This window comes from Nomascus leucogenys, chromosome 21 (genome assembly GCF_006542625.1).
Source record: "Nomascus leucogenys isolate Asia chromosome 21, Asia_NLE_v1, whole genome shotgun sequence".
NCBI lineage: Eukaryota > Metazoa > Chordata > Mammalia > Primates > Hylobatidae > Nomascus > Nomascus leucogenys.
Window position 1 is genome coordinate 12,807,710 of NC_044401.1, and position 12,126 is coordinate 12,819,835.

A 12,126-nucleotide genomic window follows, 5' to 3' on the forward strand; every position below is an offset into this window, starting at 1 on the left:
TATATATAACATATATATAAAATATATATAACATACAATTTATAATTTCAGCCACGTTTAATTGTACAGTTCAGTGACATGAAGAACATTCACATTGTTGTGTAATTAGCAATGTAATCCACTGCCAGAGCTTTTTCGTCATGTCAACCTGAATAAACTATGTACTTATTAAACCAAAACTCCCCATTATCCCCTTCCTGTACTCCTGGTAACCACTGTTTACTTTCTGACTCTAGACACCTTATGTAAGTGTAATCATACAATATTTGACCTTTTGTAACTGGCTTATTTCACTTAGCATAATGTCTTCAAGGTTCATCCATGTTGTAGCATGTATCAAAATTTCATTCCTTTTTAAGGCTAAATAATATTCCAGTGTATGCATATAACACACTTATCTTTTCATCAGTCTATGGACACTTGGTTGCTTCTACTTTTTGGCTATTGTGAGTAATGCTGCTATGAATGTTGGTATATAAATATCTGTTTGAGTCTCTGCTTTCAATTCATTTGTGTATATACCTAGAAGTGGAATTGCTAGAATAAATGGTAAATCTGTTATGTTTTCTAGGAACCATCATATTGTTTTCCACAGTGGCCATACCTCTTTTCATTTTCACCAGCAATGCACAAAGGTTCCAATTTCTTCACACCCATGCCAACATTTGTTGTTTTCTGTTTTTTTTTTTTTTTATAGTAGCCATTTTCATGGGTATAAAGTGGTATCTTATTGTGGTTTTGATTTGCATTTCCCTACTGGTTGGTGATGTTGAACATCTTTTTATGTGCTTATTGGCCATTTGTATATCTTTTGAGAAATGTCTATTTAAGTCCTTTGCGTATTTTTAAAATTAGGATTTTTTGTTGTTGTTTGACAAATAAGTTTGTGGTTTTTTTTTTTTTTTTTTTTTTTTTTTGGAGACAGAGTCTTGCTCTGTGGCTTAGGCTGGAGTACGGGGGGGCAATCTCAACTCACTGCGACTTCTGCTTCCCAGGTTCAAGCGATTCTTGTGCCTCAGCCTCCGGAGTAGCTGGGAAGCTGGGATTACAGGTGCACCACTACACTGGGCTAATTTTTATATTTTTAGTAGAGATGGAGTTTTGCCATGTTGGCCAGGCTGGTCTCAAACTCCTGACCTTAAGTGATCCACTCACCTTGGCCTCCCAAAGTGCTGGGATTACAGGCCTGAAACACCACGCTTGGCCTGTTGTGCAACAAATAATTTTGGAGGCCAGTCTGTGCCAGGGACTATTCTTGATGCTAGGGATACATCCGTGAACAAGGTATTGTCCCTGTCTTGTCTAGTGTGGGAGTTAGACAATAAATACATAAATATGTAACAAGTTCCATACAACAAGGAAGTAAAGCAGAGTTAAAAAAATAAAGAATAATAGGATACAAGGGTTGTTGTAGATAGAGTGGTCAGGAAGTCCCTCAGAGAAGAGGACACAGCACAGATGTGAATGAAGTGGGGCAATGTGATATGAAGATCTTGTAAACATCTTATATATTAACATATTCACATATGCTTTTATGGCATCTTATTTTATTTTTGCCATCCTGTTTGCTTTTTCCATGCTTTAAAACAAAGGCTTTTCTTAAATAATGGTTTTTATAACAAAAACAAGGCATACTTACTAATAAATCAAAAAACACAGATGAGCAAATGAAATGCCTAATCTCATCCACTCTCCCTTTTGACTTCTTCTCAGGTTCTTTGCTGGAGCTTCCTTATCTTCCCTACTGCTAATTGCTCTAGGGCTGCTCAGGGCTCAACCCTTGAATCTTTCCTCTTCCCTTTCTATGCTCATTTCTTTGGTGCCCATCTCAAACTCAACATGAATAGAACTGAACTCTTCACCCCACCCTGCCTTTACTACCAACTCTTCATTTCTTGGCCTTCTTCAAAAATGCCAACTAGATTCTCCCAGTTGCCCTAACTCAAATCTCAGAATAATCCCGGACTCCTCTCTTATTCATTGTCTCTAGCTTTGAAATACATCCAAAAGCTCACAACTTATCACCATGGCCATGCCCACTGCCACCACCTAGCCCGAGCCACCATTTCTTACCGGATTATTGCTACAGCCTCCTTCCTGGTCTCCCTGCTTGCATCCTTGCCTGTGATGGATAGGTGGATAGCTCTGTACCCAGAAGCTACTGTCAGTCCTTTCAGTGTCAGTCAGCCCTTGTTCCACCATGTACTGCTTCTGCTCTAAACTCAAAAATGGCTCCCACCTTACTCCAAATAAAACCCCACGTCCCTGTCACAGCTTCCTTAACCTCTATGATATTAGGTTGGTGCAAATGTAATTGTGGTTTTTGTCATTACTTTTAATAGCAAAAACCGCAATTATGTTTGCACCAACCAGTACTTCTCTCTGTCTCTAATCCCTACTGTTAGTAGTGAAATCTACCATTTTCTCTTCTCTCGTTTCCCTCCACTCAGATGTCCTGGCCTCTTGGTTGTTTTTGGAGCATGTAAGCACTCCTATTGCAGGACTATTTTCACTCCTCTTTCTGCCTAGAACTTTTCTCCTGTCCTCATGTCTTACTCCCTCACTTATTAAAGTAACTTCTTGGATGTTATCTTATTAGAAAAGCCTTCTCTAGCTACCTCCACCACTATCCCCCAATCTAAATATTTTCTTCGTGTCATTCATACAGCTAGTTTTTATTGACTGTCCTAGCCTCCACCCCTCAATCTCCACCAGATGTAAGCTTTGTAAGAGCAGGGACCTCATTTGGTGTGTTCACTGCTATATTTCCAGGTTTTAAAATGTGCCTGGCACATAGTAATGGATAATTATTTGTTACATGAATCCTACCTACTCAGGGACAATCACTGTGAATGCCAAAGGACATATTTTTTTTATGTAGTTTCCTAGTTGAATATGCACATGTAACTTTTTAAAATAAAAATATGTGATCATATTCATGTTGTTTCATACTAGTATTTTTCTTTTTTTACCAAATTATACGTGAACATCTTTTGTTTTTTCTGCAATATCTTTATAGATGGCTACAAAATATTCCTTTGTATGAATGTACCATAATTAACTTAAGCATTTTACTGGATACTGAGTTTTTTTAGTATGCTTCTACCTTTAGCTCATTTTAAAAATGGAGGTGTTGAATTTTTCTTTAATTCTAAGGGTTCTTAATATAATAAGCTTTGGTAAATTTTTCCCAGTTAATTATTTAGTAAGGAATTGAAGGAGCTGGACAGATGGAGAAGAAGGAAGGGGGAAGGGCACCCAAACCAAAGGGCATCCAAAGGGGCCTTTGCCTCATTCTTGAGTTCCAACTCTGTATTTCCAACTCTCAGCTGCATATTTTCTAATATCCTGAACTCTGCAAGGCTAAAAGTCCATCATCTTCTCCCCTAAGTGATGTCTTCCTTTTGGCATTTCTATTCATATTTACGGTACTGTTCTTCTCTCTACTTCTCAGATTGGAAACCTCCTAGTCATATTTCTCAGTCTCTCTTTCTCCCTTTCTCATTACCAATTTGGAGCTTCAGCATCTCACACTTCAGCATTCTGCAATGGATTCACTCTGTGCTTTAAAACTCTTCCTACTCTGGTCTGTCTTGCACATTTCCAAAATTAAGCATTCTAAAGCATGACTCTAATTATGTCATTTCTCTGCTTACAGCTCCTTTAACATTTCCCCATTCTTTAATTAATACATTATAGTGGCATTAGATGTCTTCTGTGACCGGAAATCACCCACTGTTCTCAGTTTCTCACTCACTCCCTGACATCATAGTCCAGTCCATCTGAGTTATAACCTCTTCTGTGACCATATCTTGTACTCTTCAACACCCGTGGCTTCAAGTCGTGCTGTTCATTGTTACGGAAACTCTTGTTCTCCCATATTTGCCTACAAAAACTCTTGTCATCCTTCAAGGCTCAGATGGAATGTTGTTTCTTTTTTAATCCTTCCCCCGTCATGCAGTCCAGAAGGGCTCTTTCCCTACTTCACACTTCTGTGGTACTCGATTTCTGTTCTCTTATGCAGTTGTTTTACTGACATGCTATTTTTTTCCCATGTTTTATTTACTCTCATAGATTATAATTTCTTGATGCCAGGGATTTTTGCCTTTTTTATTTATCTTATTACATTATCTAGCATCAGGGCTTACACACAGTAAATGCTCAGTAAACTTTGTTTAATAAATTAATGAAATATGAACAGCTCAAAAATTGTATTATAACCTTCCATAAAAGAGATGAATATCATTATCATAACCCCTGTAGACTGACAAAACTGGATTTTGCTTCATTCTTTCATATCTGGTTATTTGCAGATGGGACTGAACTGGGATAGAATTGGAAATTTGGAAAAGATTGCTTTTTGAGTTTCTCTACCTTTTTACCTATTTTCAGGTGAAGTCATACTTTGTTCTTTCCATCTTCCTGATTTCAAAATAAACTTACGAAACCTGGTTACTATTCTCTAGACAGTAGTTTGCAAACTTGGCTGCTCACCAGAATCGCTGGAGAACTTTTAAAATCCTGAAGCTCAGGCCTTACCCAAGCCAGAAAAGCCAGATTTCTGTGGGTGAATTTCAGGCATCAGTATTTGTTTTTACAACTTGCCAGGGACCCCAGTGTGCAGTCAAAGTTGAGGACTACCACGATAACAACTTTGTTCTCAAACTTTTATGTGTATCAGAATCACCTGGGTAACATGATAAAACTAGAGCGGCCCAGCCCCTTATCTGCTTCAGGGAGCCTGTTGTTTAATCTTTGATTAGCTCTCCAGGCTATTCCAATACACACTGGTGCTTGAGAACCACCACTCTAGCTAAATGTTACCTCTCCCAGGTAAGATCATGCAGCCCAATTAAAGTCCATGGGTTCATTCACAAGGTCCTGAAGGAACTGATGCTTATGGGTGGAATTTCATAAAGCTTATTTGGGAATATGATTAAAATATGTTTACACATATTGCTATCTTTACAACAGTAGTTCCTGAATGTCAGATGGGCATTTAGTCATAGATTTATGCCATTTTCATCTTGGTTGCAAACTGTAAACATTTAGTGCAAATTAAGTAAGTTACTTTTTGGAACACGATGACCTCTATTGTTTCCTCTTTCCCCCCACAAACAGAGAACATATGCGATGTATAATGTAAATCTCTGGAGTAAATCCAGGGTACACTAGTCCTGTCTGTAGATACTCAACTATCTCTGGAGTAAGTGAGAAATAATCCTGTAATGTTAGATGCTATTTCTGTTAAGCTTAAGGTGGGATACTCCTCAGAGAATCTGAGTTTCTTTTGTTCATGGATAAAAATAGACTCAAAGGACTGTGCTTAACACTGGAAAAGGGATATATGAAGACTCGGCGTGGGGAACTATTCTTTGAGACTATTATTACCTGTATTATCCCTTTTCATGCTTCCAAAGCTTAGAAAAAACAAATGTTTCTCTGCTGTTTTTAAACCTGGACAGATACTGGAAAATGGTTTTTCACATTGTTGGTTACTGTTCATCTCCACTCAGGTTGACCAGGCACATTGTATTTCTTCCCATCTTTTAAATATTTTCACATTGGATTAGATACTCTATAAAGTCTCTTTCAGTTCAAAAAGTCTATGATCTGACATACTGGATTCTCAACTTGAAATTATCAAGCTTTTGCCTCCAAACCTGGCGCTGTTAGCAGGCGCATCTCAGTATAGGATGGGCATGTCTGCTCTACCTTTGATTTTCATTTATTTTTCCAAATAGGCTTTGTGTTTTGAAAGGTTTCATAGCAACCAAGTACCCAGGCTATTATCACTGCAAATAAACTAACATAAAGTAGGTATGTAGCTTGTAGCAATGTATGTATAATATATATTGATTTTAGTTTATAAGAAAATCAAACATTTCAAACATTTTAAGCCTTGTAAACATTTTAAAGGCTGTGAAAAGGAAGTTGATATTGCTAATACAGATGAGATAGAGCTCTCTAATTGTGTTTTGTTTTACTTTATTTTCTGTTCGTGATTATTGCTCAGGAAAATTTGCAGTTTTTTTTCTTTAGTGAATTAAAGAAAGGCTGCATTGCCTTCTATTATAAGACATTATTCAACAGAATGACTATGCCAGACATACTAGCATATCTCCAAATTCATTTAAAATAGAAAGCAGAGAGGGGTTTTGCATGAGTGGAATCTTTATTTTGTTGGTAACTGAAATAATCTATAATTTGAAATATGCTTATAAATTTTTGCTTGTGTTATTATTTTGTGTCTTTTTTCATACCTGAAGTGATACATGCCTATTTACTTTTCCTTCTGATAATACTTATTCTCCACAGGAAATGGAACTTTTGTTTCATGAAACAATTTTGTGGGGTGTAAGTATTATTGTTGGGCAGCAGAGGGCACTACGGAGCAAACAGAGACTTTGCCGGGAAAGGAAGGGTGTTTTACAGATAACTGGCAAGTGTCCTGGCTTCTCTAATTATCAGATTACATGGCCCAAGTCTGTGTTTTGTTGAAAGAGTCCACAAGTACATACATAGAAAGAGAAAACAAATAATAAAGATGGCATTTTCCATGTCCTTCAGACAAATTATATCTCAATTTTTAAGAGTCTGTTTCTTGTTACTAGTCCTCTTTTAGAATATTCATATACCATAATATTCACCCTTTTAAACTGTATAGTTACTGGGTTTTCGTATATTCTCAAGGCTGTGCAACCACCACTAGTTCCGGAACATTTTATTATCACAAAAATAAACTCTTAGTAGCAACTATTAGTAGTTATTTTGATTTTTGCTTCTCCTCAGCCTGTGGCAACCAAAATCGACTTTCTGTCCTTATGGATTTGCCTGTTCTGAACAGTTCATAGAAATGGAATCCTGCAATATGTGGCCTTCCGTGTCTGACTCCTTTCACTTAGCATAATGTTCTCAAGTTCAGCCATGTTGTAGCCCACATCAATACTTCATTTTTGTAAAATGACTAGCAATATCGTATTATATGAGTATACCACATTTTTTAATCCATTCATCAGTGATGGACATTTCACTTTTTCCCACCTTTTGACTATTGTGAATAATGCTGCTAGAAACATTTGTGTACAATTTTTTGTGTGAACATATGTTTTCATTTCTCTTGGGTGTGTACCTAAAAGTGAAATTGCTGGGTTCTGTAGTAACTCTGTGTTTAACTTCAGAGTAACTGTCAAACTGTTTCTCACAGCAAATACACACCATTTTGCATTCTCACCCACAATGCATGAGGGTTCAAATTTTTCCACATCCTTGCCAACACTTGTTATTGTCTGCCGTTTTGATTAGAGTCATTCTAGTGGCTGTGAGTGGCATTATCTTTTCTTTTTCCTTAATGCCAACAAACTGATGAAGTGAGATTTCAATGTGGCTTTGACTTGCATTTCCAAGAAATAGGTTCCTTTCAACTTTTAGGATTCAGGCATTTATTTGAAAACTACAATCTACCGTGCTACATTGATCTAAACACACTACCTTTCTGTCCTCTGGGTAGTTTGGCTATAACGGAATGAATCTTAACAGTGTTTTCCTCTCTCCTTCCTTTTCTTCTATTTCTGATGCCCAGATGCTGACAAAGCTGCTTTCCTCATGGGCATTAACTCCTCTGAGTTGGTAAAGGGCTTGATCCATCCTAGAATCAAAGTTGGTAATGAATATGTTACCAGAGGTCAAACTATAGAACAGGTAAGGTGATATTTCAAGAACATTATTATTCTATGATCTTCCAATAATTGTATATGTATTGTACTTGTATATTTTTCAACTATTAAGGATGTTTGCAATAATGAAAGCTTCTATAAAAAAGCAAAAAAGAGCTCTTGGGATGACTATTCCAAATGTTTTTACTTGTGATGCACACCACAGTAAATGCTCTTGTCTGAAACATACATTTTGAAAGTTTTCCCTTAGGTAGCAAGTATCTTTGCAGATGCAGACAAACTCTCCATTTGTTGTGATCAACATCTTTGTCATCCAGTGAGGAAGCTTTCAAAGCTGTTCGTTCCTCACATGGATAAAATTGGCAAATTGGCATGCCTCACGTATTTGGCATATTGGCTCCTTTGGCATAAAAGACACATGGTGACATGTTAGTTGAGAAACAGTTTTAGGACATATGCTAAAAATCAATATTTGAAGGGAGGTGTGTGTTGAAAACAGAAATGAGAGATGGAACGTCATGTAGATTTTGTTTAGCATCCAGGAGAATGTTATAGTGGAGAATAACAAATTCTCTGAGGCTTTGCCTTAATGCAGTAAATATTCCCAGGGCCACTGGGTAATGAGACCATCCAAGCATGCTAGTATGTTTCAAAAATGATAATTTATATCTGTAGTGTGTAAGGGAAAATATGAGATAAGCTGGGCTGCAGTAATGCATACACGCTAAAATCTCAGTGACAACAAAATATTTCTTACATCAAGTCCAATACAGAGTATACAGCCTTCTCTGTTTTGTAGTTCTATGTAGTTCTTTGTAGTTCTATGCCATCTGGGACACATGGCCTCCAAAGTGACTGCACAAGCAGAAAAGATTATTTGTAGAGAAAGTACAACCACCTTTAACTGCTTGGGCTGGAAGTAATATCACTTTCACTAACAGTCCATTGGTAAGAATTAGTAAAATAATACATTTAGCTGCAGAAAGGGGCTGAGAAATGTAGCCTTTCTGGAAAGAGGAAGTGGTGTCACACATAGTATGGATAAAGCGTTCACAGGTATTATTGCCTTCTATTCTTACAATAATACTCAGAGCTAAGTAGGGCAGAAATGCATAATTTATGTTTTTTTCTAGTTGAGGAAATTGAGTCAAAGGGAATGTTAAGTAACATTCCAAAGGATATATAGCTAGTACTCAGGTGATACTGATTGTCTTACTCAGTACACACCCTAACTCTGAAAGATAGACAAATGTACAAATTTGTAATATAAGACAGTCATCTTATACATGATGAGTAGAATAGATGTGTTTCCCTTGGTATGTTAAGGTAACCGATGTGTCTGTGTTATTTAAAACATTTAAATGACTAATCAAAATCAATTTATTAATTTAGCTTACTCTATAAATGGATAATTCTACCTCTACTATAATACTAACTATACTATATTGAAATAATCTGCTTACATTTTTGTCTTCTAACCTCTTTGAAGCATGAACTGTGTCTAATTCATCTTAGTACCCCAAGCATCTAAAACAATGCCCTGTAAGCCGTAAGTGCTCCACACATGTTAAAATAGACTACATTGAGCTAAACTTGAATCACGATCAGCAGGACACATAATTGAGCTATTTCTTGGCAGTGGGGTTAGAGTTGTTCAGCAGTTTCATGCCTTCTTAGACATTCACCACAACATGCATGCATGACATGCTATGTTTATAGAACCCTCTTTATAGAACAGGGTTTTTCTCTGTATAAAACTAATGAGCCCAAATAGCAAGAAGAGCAGATTTTGAATGTTTCTAATATAAAGAAATGATCAGTGTTTGAGGTATAGATGTGCTGATAACCCTGATTTGATCATTACCACATTGTATACGTGTATCAAAATATCATTCTGTACATCATAAGTATATATAATTATTTGTCAATTAAAATAATAATAAAAGCAAAAAAAAAAAAAAAACCTAATGAGCCCATAGGAGGGCTGAGATCAAGTCTTCAGCTCTCTAATATTGTGTTCTGAGGAACTAAAGACACAATATTATAGTAAGGACTCCAGCCTTTACTATAATAGGACCAGTGAAACAAGCTAATATATTATTATTCAACATTAAAATAAAAAAGTCCTTCTCCTCTCTCTCTCTCTGTCTCTCTCCTGGAGACATAGTAAGAAAGCACACTCTAAGGCTTTTTTTTTTCCCTTAGGAATTTTTCTGATTTTATAGAGACAATTGCCATTGCTAAAAACAGAGACATGTATGCTCTGTTGATGACAATTGCAAAAGATGGGAAAAATTTTTGCAGCGTTAACATTCTATACAAAATTTAGTTCTAGCTATAATGCTAACTAACTCTGATACCTTGGTTAATTTTCTTCATCTCTCTGAGCCCCGCAGTGAAGTGGTTGAACAACTTTGTATTTCTCAATGGTAATTGGCATTTAAGATGGGACAGCTCTTTATGGATGAGAGTGTCCTGCACACTGTAGATGTTTGGGATTCCTGGCCCCCAGGTAACTAAATGCCAGTAGCATTCTTAGTCACTGTGACAACCTGAAAATGCCACTTGCATTTCCAAATGCATTCCTCCTTTGAGGAGATACCATCCCAAGGTGAAAGCCACTATATGTAACTATCAAGAACTACGGATCTTCAGGTCTAGTATTTGATGATTCCATGATATTTCTAACTATGTCACCTAGAAATAAGTTACTTTATGATTAATAATAAGGTAATAATAATGTCCACTGAGTACTAACTATAGGTGATGTACTAAGTGCTTTGTATGGATTATCTCATTTAATCAAATAACAAGCCTACGAAGTAGATCTTGTTATTTCCATTTTACAGCTACAGATAGTGACCCTTAGAAAGATTAAACACTCAAGGTGACACAACTAGTAAGTAAATACTGGGGTGAGGGTGAGGAAGTGATAAAAGCAGAAAAGGGGTGGAAAAGGGAGGATTAACATTTATTGGATACTAAGTGTCAAATGTGCTGTCAGTTTACCTTCTCTGTCTCATTGGGTATCTCACAACAACCCTGAGCTACACGTATTTCATTATTATTATTTTAAAGGTGAGAAAGAGAGGGATCAACATAGTTAAAAATTTTGGCTGGGCCCCGTGGCTCAAGCCCGTAATTCCAGCACTTTGGGAGGCCTAGGCGGGTGGATCACCTGAGGTCAGGAGTTCAAGACCAGCCTGGCCAACATGGTGAAACCTCGTCTCTACTAAAAATACAAAAAATTAGCCGGACGTGGTGGTGTGTGCCTGTAATCCCAGCCACTTGGGAGGCTGAGGCAAGAGAATCGTTTGAACCTTGGAGGCGGAGGTTGCAGTGAGCTGAGATCGTGCCATTGTACTCCAGCCTGGGCAACAGAGCAACACTCAAAAACAAACAAAAAAAATTAACTATTTGACTTTGTTTTTTTTTTTTCTGTTGTTGTTTTCTATATGCACTATTGCCCCCCAATAACCAAAGGCTTCTGTGAGGTTATTTTAAAAAGAGCTAAGAAATGGGTGCATTTAACCCTTGGAAAGTGGAAGTATAGATTTAGCCACCTCATTTCCTCTCCATTAGACAGAAAATGATGAAAATGATTAATTAGTGAGCAACATATTGACCTGTTTCATGAATTCATTCAGCAGACCTTTACCATCCATTTATCCTACTGCCTACATTTCCAGGCTTTCTTCCTGTGTTTCTCCACTGCTTGCCACACCTGACCTAACAGTGTCTCTCCCACTCCCACTTCTCAAGTATTTAGGGAATTAAAAGGGGGTGAGCAAGTTAGTCATGTTCTTTTTGAAGTTTCAAAGTGACTGCTGTAGACAGAGTGATTTCTTCAGTGTTACAGAGGATTAAAATCATTCTTGATGCTTTATTTGTACGTGTGTGCTCTTGATGCTGATAATAAAAAACTGTGATGCCATCCGGCTTATGGATTACTGTGGAAATGACTCAAGATAACTGATCAGGGAGCGGGTGACTCATAACTAAATCACCACCAGACACCAACTGGCTCCTGCTGTGTGCTCTCTCCTGGGCAGAAGGATGGACGTGATAGGCCTATTTTAAATGTTAAGTGATTGGAGCACGTTCTGTTTCCAGGCTTGGAGAATGGCCAGCTAAAATTCTCCCTTCCTTGGAGTATGTCAGAAACCTGCTACTACAGCAGCGCTATTGAGTTATGGAAGTAGGATCTGCATTTGTAGAGCATCATCCAGGCACAAAGGTTGGCGGTCTCCCCAGTAGGTTACTTTAGAACCTTTTCCACACCCCTCCAGGGAAGGAAAAGGCAGCCTCAGTTTTACAGCAGGAGAATCTGAGTCAGAATGATGCACCAAATGGCTATTCTCTGTCCAGGTTGTTCAGAGCAAAACTGGGAACTATATAATAAAGAGTTGGAAGCTAAGGCCAGGAAGATTCTTTAAGAGTGTTTTTCAGA

General features: G+C 37.4%; 1 protein-coding gene across 2 annotated transcripts in view; it reads left to right on the forward strand.

Moving 5' to 3' along the window:
• MYH15 (myosin heavy chain 15) overlaps positions 1–12,126 on the forward strand; it is a 156,275-nt gene that overhangs the window by 45,121 nt on the left and 99,028 nt on the right. For both annotated transcript variants that reach the window (XM_030801687.1, XM_030801688.1), the window contains one exon: positions 7,583–7,701. In XM_030801687.1, the coding sequence (XP_030657547.1) occupies positions 7,583–7,701 (119 nt within the window). The remainder of the gene's footprint in view (positions 1–7,582; positions 7,702–12,126) is intronic.